Source organism: Aethina tumida, chromosome 1 (assembly GCF_024364675.1).
Source record: "Aethina tumida isolate Nest 87 chromosome 1, icAetTumi1.1, whole genome shotgun sequence".
Taxonomy (NCBI): domain Eukaryota; kingdom Metazoa; phylum Arthropoda; class Insecta; order Coleoptera; family Nitidulidae; genus Aethina; species Aethina tumida.
In genome coordinates this window covers 60670243-60680834 of record NC_065435.1, presented here as the reverse complement: position 1 = coordinate 60680834, position 10592 = coordinate 60670243, and the positions used below count along the sequence as shown (strand labels likewise).

The following is a 10592-nucleotide window of genomic DNA, read 5'->3' as shown; positions in this document are numbered from 1 at the left end:
TATATTTGTTGAAGTCATCAAGAACTGAATCGACTTAATTAATAATTTATAAACAATTATTTATATAAAAGGCAAAACAACACTGTATAGTTTAATATGCAAGTGTCTACAAAAAAATGTGTGTAGAAAGTGCTCCGGTGTTGAAGTTTTAATCATAGAATTTTCCATGTGATGCAAGATCTAGAAAGATAATAAATTAATTATTAAATTATTTTTTATATAGTATATTTAGCGAACAAATGAGGATGTTTTTTGTTGTATTTATAAAAAAAATAAAGTTTTATTTTGTCATGTTTTGTTTCATTTTGGTTTAGTTATCGAATTTGTTATATTGAATAATATTTGACAATGGTTAATAAATAAAACAATTCATGAACGCATTCTTCATATTTTTTCATAAATATGTTTTTGTTATACTACCACCCAGCTGGCACAATGATAACAATACCAAGTCAACGTGCCTGAATTCGTAAAATATTTATGTTTAAATGTATTATAAATAAAATAATAGATTTTGTATATAATATTGTCATGATAAACTTTTTACGGTAATTAACATTCAGCATGACTTCCCAAGCTCTTTTGGCCGTACTTTTGGTAACTTTGCAGGTAGTGCTCTTTATTTTATTAGCATCAATAAATGTTAATAAACGTTTTACTTTTAGATAACAGCAGGTATATGTTCATGTGGAGGAGATGAGTATCAATTAAGTCATTTCCACCACTCTTCCTCAAAGCAGGAGGAATGCAAAACCCACCATGAAGTTTCTATGCATTACCATGTTCCTTCATCGAGGGCCGTCAAATCTTTAAATGTACCCACCTATGCTACTTTCGAACAACCTTCTGTTCCCGTGAGTGTAAGTAATTTAATTCATTCAATTTTATTAAGATTGAAGTTTTAGTTGATTCTCAGTTGTATCAAATTATTATTTCATGTATTGGATTAACTACAAGTTGGAAACATTTCAATTTTTAGATTCCAATTACCCAACCCAAAATGGTTTATTCAGTACCTTCCCAACCACAAATCCAACAACAAATATACCAACAACAGGAACAGTCCGAAAATCTTCAAGAACAATTGCAATACCAATACGTACCGAAGAAGCCTTGCGTTTCAGTACAAGCGACACCGCAAAGACCATCTTACGCTTGCAACAAAAATGTTCCAGTACCAAACCAACAACAGCTACTACAACAACAACTGCAACAACAGTTGAAGCAACAAATGATGCAGATGGTCCAGAGCGCCGTCCCTGCACCTTGTCCGTCCTATAAGTCGAAAGCACAATATTTACATCAGCAGGAACATCAACAGCAGGAGTCGTGTCAAACGCAGGTTTACTACGGTTAATAATTAAATTTCCATTTATTTTTGTTGTTGTTGTATACATATATTAATTTATTGTAAATGTAAATAATAAATAAATTAACCAGTGTTATTTATTTGGTTTCATTTAAAAACGTCATGTTTGTTGCACGTGCAATTGAATAAGTATTAAATCAAATACCGTTTTAAAATTCGGTAATTTTTGCAAAACCGCTTACTTTCTAATTTTATGAATTAAGAAACGTTATTACTAACTATAAGCTGGATTTCGCAAGATATTAAATAGTGCAGCAATTTGTGCAATTAATTTACGTCATGGAACGAGGTCAAGTAACTTAAATCACAAGACAATTGTTTATACAAATATTCAAGGTAAAGGTCAATGATGTGGGCAATATATGCTGAATGTTCATATGTTAATCATGCATTAAATGCACTTATTAGGAGTTAACAACATGATAAAGTAATTAAAAATTCAAATTTAATTAGTTTTGCCGTAAACTAAACAAATTACCTTACATTAATATTATTAATAATATTTTATAGTTCGTATTAAACAATTGTTTAATTACAATTGAAATTTGTTTTGGTTTTATCTGGATATGTCAAATCAATATATCATATTAACACACTATAGGCGGGTAGCAAAATAGTCCAAACTAACTTGTTGAATGACAACAAAAAATAAGAGATAATTCTTTCAGTTCCGTATGTAAACCAATAGAGTAAAATCATCTCACCCCGCTTTTAAAGTAAGTACTTTCAAAAAGGTAAAAATTACCCGGCCCGCTAACAATTAACAATTCTCGAGTGTTAATATATAAAATTACTTTTAAAGTTCTAAATCATATATAAAGGATTAAAAATTTTATTCCGAGTAATATTAATTGGAATTTTTCTGGGTTTTATCTTGATAATTTAAATAAGTATTTATTAATATATGATTATATATACAATACATTGACAAAATATTATTTTTATATAATTTTTTAACTTTTAATTGGAAACTTCATAGTTTTATCTGGATACGATAAATCAATATTTATTAACGTTTTTAACCTGGGTAGCTATATTATTTTTATATAATTTTTTTATTACTAATTGAAAATTTTTTGGTTTTATCTTGATACGGTAAATCAGTATTAATTAATATATAACTAAATACAGTTAATATTGAATTAAAGTTCTAATTTATATATAAATTATTAAAATTTTTTTAGTGGACAATCTATTATTTTTATATATTTTTTTAACAATAATTGGAATATGTAAATAAATACGATAGTTATTACTGATATATTATTAAATTACTTTTAAAGTTTTAAATTTATACATAAATTGTATAATTTATTAACATGTAATTAAGGACAAAAATTATTATTAATTTAATATTAAATTACATTTAAAGTTCTAAATTATATGTATGTTAAATTGTTAAAAAAATAAAAATAATAATTAACAATAACATAATTGTAAATTTTCTTTCTTTTATTTAAATAAGTTAAACCAGTACTTAATATTAATTATTATTAGGATTATTAATATACATTACAAATTACAATTAAAGTTTATAATAATATATAAAATATTTTGTTTTGGGTAACTGTATTATTTTTATATAAGTTATTAACATCAATTGAAATTTTTAAAATTTTATCTGGATAAGTAGTTATTAATATGCAATTAAAACAAAAATAATTATTTTAAAAATTAAATTACATTAAAGTTTTAAATTATACGTAAATTTTTAAAAATATTTTGTTCTAGGTAATTGTAATATTTTTATATATGCTGTTGATATTAAATGAAAAAAATTCTTGGTCTCATCTGGGTAAATTAATATTTATTAATATTTAATTAAATATTGAATTACAGTATTATTAATATAAAATTAAATTACATTATTGTATATGTTATAAGTTATATAAATTATTAAAATTTTTGTTTTGTTTAATATTATTTTTATATATATATTTTAATATTTTGAGAAATGTAGTAGAAAAATATATTAACTTATAATTACTTTTTGTTATTACTCTTTCAAACCTGAATGACTATCAAATTTGTTATTCTGAGTTAATGGAAATGCAACAACGTACCATTTTACATTACAATATTTTCATAAAAAGTTAAGATATACCAAAAGGTAAAAAAGTTTTTAAAGTAGTAAAATTCATTTTCTTAAGTAAAAACAACCCTTTAATAAATTATAAATGAATAATGTTTAGGTTATTGTTGTAATCAAGTCAAGTTTGATTAAATTGCAATAATTTTGGGCAATGAATACAGTATTTAACTATGACCCGTTAGTTGTATAGTTTATACGAAATCTTTGTTAAAAATATTCAGTGAATAAAAGGAACTAAAGACATTTCATTTAAATGGTTTCAAAATCACCGTTCATCTGCACCAGTATTAATGTCGTGCCATCAATGCAATCGACACATGCCCAAAAATTCAATAAAAAATTCGACAGTACAGTTAAATCGCTCACAGCAATAACAATAATTTTCTGGTCGCAATTGAAATAAACAATCCAGAACAGGTTTTCGAACAGTTGTACCAATAAAATAAGAATTTCGAATTCGGACCGTTACCCACGAAAATATTCCTCTCATACTTTTAATCTTGTTCATTTAACCAAATTTTGCAGTCATTTCGTCCATCTCTGTCGCGGCCGTCCGGACAGACATGCGTCGTCCTCCTCGCGCAAACAATGTGGGTCACTTTTACAACCGTTACCATCGTTACCACCATTCTGGTACTGTTACCGGGCGCCTCAGCACCAAGTAAACATAAACAATTTTCAATCCACCGCGAGATGCATCCGCGTCAATAAACGAAAAAAAAAAGTTAAACATGGTGCAGTTTCGGTGATGGTAGATGGTATGTGGATGGGTTAAAATGTGCGATGCGTGCGATTTTCCTGCTGTATCTGGTTTGGTGCGGCGTCGCGACGTTATGCGCCGCCATGAGGACGTCGCCGATGGATGGATGGAGCAGGAAGACATCACGAGATGACGGCGACGACTTGAACGCGCTCAGGAAAGGTGTCAGTGTTACAGGTCCGTGTGTTTCACTCGTTTTCTTTATTTTCACCCGATAGTACTATATGGGTAAACTTGTTAATCAACAGCGTAATGAGATATCGTTTATTTTTTAATTATAATATTAATTGTTTATCGATGCAGTAAATAAAACGGTTTAACACTACTGAATTTGCAGCACTCTATTAATGAATTGTTTTTTTTTTCTATACAAATTCGGATTATTGTTCTTAAACCTTTTTGAAATAAGGAACCAATTAATTAAAATGGATTCCTAAGAGTAAAATAATTTTCTCTTATTGATGATGTTTATAACTCATTAACTAAATTATTTGAGCACAAATTGATTAATTATTTTAAATAATAAAAATATAAAAAATAAGGATAAATATATTTTTTATAGGTATACAAAATTAATAATAAAACATCTATATTTCGAAAAAAATTTCTATAATAATATAATTAGATTAATGAGATTTCTTTTAAGTAAAAGACATTTTTTTAATTATTCAAAGGGTTATAATTATAATATGACCTAGTGATAAAGATAAAAATTGCAGTTAAAATCTCTATTTGTTTATTTAAATTCTCTGTATTAAATTACAGTTATCTATACATTATTATATTAGATTCATTTATATAAACGTCTAACTGCACATTGACACACAAAATCGATGACACCGGAAATAAATACTCACATATAAATTTTTAAAATGGCAAATCGAATTTAAATTAATTGAATCTGTGATGCCAATTCATTAACAAGAAACTTCTAATTTAGCCTTAATGTACATAATAAAACGAGAAGAAAACATATTTAATATATTCAGAATAGTAAAAAAACAAATAATATTAACAAAAATTAAATTTTTCTAATTGTCTCTTTAACAAAGTAGTCCAAATTTCTTTTATTCTTGCTTCCCAAACCATTATTAAGAGTTACTGTCTTGATGAGTTTCTCTTACGCCTCACACTCCTTTCACTATTCCTTTTCCTCGATCTACCTCTCTGCGTCTTCGCTCTATCCGGTGATTTATTTCTTTTCATGGTGTTGTGATATCTGTTAGGGCATATCTGTGTATGGGCGTCGTATTTCAGTTTCTTAAGTTTTTTTACTTTATTACTGGCTGTTACTTCATCACGTTTGCCATTCCCTGTATTGCTATTGTTCACTGACAGCTCTTTGATTTTTGGTGTGAGATTGAACGTAACCTTCTTAGGATTTAATAGATTTCGACTTCTAAGGAATTTTACGACTACTTTCCACATTTTCGCTGCGTATCTCTTCATTGCATCCACACTCATTTCCGGTTGCGCATTTTTGAGACATTCTTTCAACATCAGATATTTTGAGAGAGCCGCCCTTGCTTCTATAAATGTACAGAGACACTTGATGGAATCTTGTTTTTTTCTTACCGACATGTTTTACATTTTTGTGACTAAAATTTAGCTCTATTTAGAAATTTGTCAAGAAACTTAATGTCAAACATATCGAATGACCAATTCTTATGTCATTTGTAACAATATAAACATACACAGTATGTTTCAAGGTTTGTGGAAGTATTGTGTATTTTTGTTACATTTTATTTATCTCATTATTATTATTTTTTTATTTAGGAAGGGTTTTTGTCACGATGTTTGGGTATCCTTCGAGATGTGAGAGTAAAGGATCGTCCCATTCTTGTACATTATCCTTTGCCTGTTGGCTAGTCGGTGGCTCGAGTCAGTCAGGATGCGGCGCTAGTCCTTGGATAGTGGCCTGTTGTGTCACGTCCAAAAAACCACATGGCCACTTAAAGAATAACCCCATCTCAGGAAACAACGAATTAGAAATCAAAGGACCACCTCAACAACAACTCGAGTAACAAATATAACTTTACAATTTTTTTTATATGTAACTTAATTGTATTTGTTCGTAGATTAAGAGAGGAAGTTCCAGTTCCAGTGATACAGAAAAGAATTGATGATGTTGATGAAGAATGTGGTATATCGTCAGACAGGGTGTTTAGTAAAAGGATTATAGGTGGGAAAGAAGCGGCTTTTGGGCAGTATCCATGGCAAGCATTTATCAAATTAGGAAAATTTCAATGTGGAGGTGTTTTAGGTATGATTAAAATTTAATAAATTAATGATAATTTTAATAAATTTAAACTTTATAATTTAGTTTCTAGAAAATACGTTGCTACTGCTGCTCATTGTATAATAACTTCAAGACTTCGTGATATTTTAGTTTACTTAGGCGAATTAGATACTCAAGATACGGGAAAAGTGGAAGAACTGGCACCTGCTGAATTACATAGGGTAAACTGTCTACAATCTGAACTTCTGAACCTTTGACAAATAATAACAATAACATTGATTTATTTTTAGGTCAAGAAAAGAATTGTTCATCCGAATTTTAGATATCGTCTTACTCAACCAGATAGATACGATATTGCGCTACTGGAGTTAGTGACGGAAGCTGGGCACACCTTTCATATTTCACCGATATGTTTGCCGGATGAGGATATGAAATTGATTGGAAGGAAAGCGGTAGTTGCTGGTTGGGGAAAAATACAGCCCTCGAACGAGTTGCTGGGGACAAATGTCCTTAGGAGTGCTACAGTTCCAATATTGGGTAATTTAGGAAAATACTTTGCAGTTTAGGTGTGATATTTATATGGAAGTGAAATACTATGAGGAAGAACTAAACGAAACATAACAAAGAAATTGATACAAAACTATTATTTGTAAAATATTTAGTTATTTTACTTTAATTTTCCTATCAGAAAAGAATGTATATTTACAAAATATGTACAATACTTTACAACAATTAAGAAATATTTTAGTTAGAAAAAATCAGAAGAAGGGTATTAAACAAAATTACTTTATCATAAAATTAGACAAACAGAAAATAGAGGAAAAGTTTCTATTTTCATAAATTTTAGTTTTAAATACTTAATTGAAAAAACACATAATCAATATTATCCACATTAAAGAATGGATTGTACTGAATTTTCTAGAAAATGTTCCGCCTGAAAAAATATACAATCTAAGCCTTGTTCAAACTTTTCTAGCAAATTGTTGGTGCCATTGTATTGTAATAATGAATTATTTGTAATCATATCAGGTACTTTTAAAATTAAAAAAGTAAAGCTTGAACATAAACTGCTCATTACCAATATGAAATGTTAAAATTTAAAATGTCCATTATACAGTGAATTAATTAAAATTGATTTGAACTTGTGTGATGGAAGCGGTCATCCGTTATAGATTTTTGATATCACTCACTGAAACGACATTTTCATGTTTCAGACATCAGGGAGTGCATGGCCTGGCACAAGATTAAGCAAATATCGGTCGAGTTGCACGAGGAGATGCTGTGCGCCGGCCACGAGAACGGCCAACAGGACGCGTGTCTGGGGGATTCCGGCGGACCGTTGATCATCCTGGAGGCAGGTCGTTGGGTCCTTGCGGGAATTACCAGTGCCGGTTTCGGATGCGGAGAGCCCCACCAACCCGGAATTTACCATAGGGTACCCGTCACTACTAAGTGGATCCGATCCGTTATTAAACGAGTGTCTTAGACAAATGTGTAAGCAATTTTAAATGGCAGCATTTATTTTAACTTATTCTTATACCTATAAAACTAACAGTAGGCTTTTACATTATGTGTTTCATATCGTTTGCTATAGATGAATGAATCGGTTAGGTAAATTTGTTCCTAGTAGAAACAATGCTGAGTGATATTTTATTATGTTCTCATGTATATCTGATAGTAAAAATAGCTTTAATAATTTATTTTTAAATAAATAAACACTGTTATTTATATGTTTTGAGCATCATTTGGGATGGGAGAATTTTCTCCCATCACAAAAATATTATATATATTTATAAAATTCTGCTGGAAATTGGCTTGGGGCCAATATAATAATATATATATATATATATATATATATATATATATATATATATATATATATATATATTATAATTATTAGGTTATACACCCTGCGTCAACTTTAAACTACATAATACATTACTTTGTATAAATGATATTTTATAATAAAAACAAGTCACTCATATAAAATAAATATAAATATGCACATATATACAACTTTATAGTATATTCAGAGAATCAGGAGGATAGATTTTGAAGTGTATATGATATGGTTGCTTCTGGTAACTTTCAGAAGTGGGTTCATAATTTTGCGTATGTGTATTAGAAATGATTATATCATAAGCCGTTGAAGAATTCTAAAGGTTACCACGCTATGAAAAATCTTAAACCGAAACATTCTTCTGGATACATCTATATAAATAGTAACTCCAGTGCACAAGAGTATACTCCCATGATGAATAAATTCTATAGGATAAAATATTTAATGTCCTATATATGAAAAATATTTTTTAAAATGTTAGTTCGATCTTGAGGAAGTTATATTTCGAGCTCAAAACATTATTCATATTAGTGGCGTGAAAGTTTTTCTATAAAGGAAAATTACTTGATGAAGATGAGCAATAGTAGGGTAAATTGAAGCATACATATTTCTGCACCCATCTGCATGTAATTTCGATCAGACGCCAGAACCGAGAGCAACCTTAGAAAATAACTCAATCACTTCAATGTGATTTTTTATTATTTTAATAAAACGAGTAAGAATAACATATGTTAAATTTATTTCAAATATCACTATTTAACTATTTGTGGAACAATATCTAATGCTAATATCATTGATTGATTTGATGTTTTATTAATTATATGATAAGATGAATAATAATCATCAATTATTTTGAAGCATCCAATACTTTAAATATTCATATTTTTATGAGACTTTGTTCTGTACAATTCGTTTGTGTAATTCATGTACTATGTATGTGTGTAATCCTTTAGTACATACCTACCAAGAGGACTTAAATTACTCACTCAAGGATTAACCAGATGATTAATGATGTTCTTATCTTAAGTTACAACTTACTCTCAGTAAAAACTTTTTACTGAAAAGGAATGGATTCTAGTAGGGAGAAGAATATGTTGATGTGCGTAAAAAACAGCATGAAATCTACAAGATGAGATTTTCCTCACAATCAGATTGAAACTTTCGAGGGAGCATTAATCGTCATTACTGTTATGCGGGAAGAGAAAAAGCTCTATAACATAAATCTTGCTGTTCACAAAATAAGTAACGTTATTTTTTAATGTTTGAATAAAGTTAACTATTTTTATGTATTTCTTGTTGAAAAAAGTTGAAATCAAATATTTTAGACACAAATTATAGTTATAATTAGATTTATACAAGACATCTATTCCTTCCACAATCTTTTCCATTTATTTTAAATTAAATTAAAAGTAAAAACCAGTTGCATAATTGAAACTATTTATAATAATTAATGCTGTTAAATTGGGATAAAGTGATTAAATCAATTACAGCAAGGTATTTTATTTCAATTCAAAGAAAATTGAGCACATAATTAACCAAAAATTTTTTTACATGAGCTCACACCTTTTCAGCACTCTTTTAATCCTCTTAGTAATGTAAACTCAATCCACTGCATTTCACAGTTTCCAATTACAGAGTAAAGTTCATTTAAATTAGTGTAGTTTCCATTTCTTAATTTACTCTTGACGTCATGCCATAAGTTTTTTATAAGATTTAAATGAGGTGATTGTGAGTTATACCAGTAATTTTTTCACCATAATTTCCTGTCAAGATTGTTTACACCTCTTTATCATGCTCTGTAAAGGCGTAGTTTCGATGAAATAAGTTTCAAAGCGGGTGTGGAGAGTATCCTTTTTGCTATCCATTTTCACTAGACTAGTTCCAGATGTAAGATACATCCCCAAATTAACATGTTTCCACACTCGTGTTTGTCTGTGGGTTGAATATATTTTTAGTTGAACTTTCGTTTTCTAGGATGTCTAAAATATAATATTCCACCACTTCCAAGTATACTGTTTTTCAACTCATCAGCTACAGACCAATGCACAAGCTCGTTGGTAAAAGTCCAACCTTTGTCCCGTTGTGTGAGAGCAACGGTTTCTTTGTCGTTTGTCGGGTAGGTAAATTAATATTAGGTAATCCTCTTACCGTTTTGGATTATCCTTTTTCCAACAGCATCCAATTATCACAACAAGATAAGTATGGATTATTTTTTGATATTCTGAATAGTCAACAGTCCAGTTGTTTTTACCGTGCGACTAGGTTCAATTTTAAACTCATCAAATTAAACAT

General features: G+C 29.1%; 2 protein-coding genes across 2 annotated transcripts; both read left to right on the top strand.

Moving 5' to 3' along the window:
* The first annotated feature begins 564 nt into the window (after positions 1 to 564).
* Positions 565 to 1434, top strand: LOC109597038 (bromodomain-containing protein DDB_G0280777-like). Its single transcript, XM_020012674.2, has 3 exons — positions 565 to 609; positions 666 to 860; positions 980 to 1434. Exons 1-3 carry the CDS (start codon positions 565 to 567, stop codon positions 1355 to 1357), a joined length of 618 nt encoding a protein of 205 aa, XP_019868233.2. The 3' UTR covers positions 1358 to 1434.
* Positions 1435 to 4077: 2643 nt separating this feature from the next.
* On the top strand, positions 4078 to 8190 carry LOC109597048 (serine protease 27). Its single transcript, XM_020012684.2, has 6 exons — positions 4078 to 4398; positions 5998 to 6241; positions 6300 to 6484; positions 6545 to 6681; positions 6751 to 6997; positions 7675 to 8190. The coding sequence occupies exons 1-6, from the start codon at positions 4245 to 4247 to the stop codon at positions 7944 to 7946; spliced, it is 1239 nt and encodes a 412-aa protein (XP_019868243.1). The 5' UTR covers positions 4078 to 4244; the 3' UTR covers positions 7947 to 8190.
* Positions 8191 to 10592: the final 2402 nt, after the last annotated feature.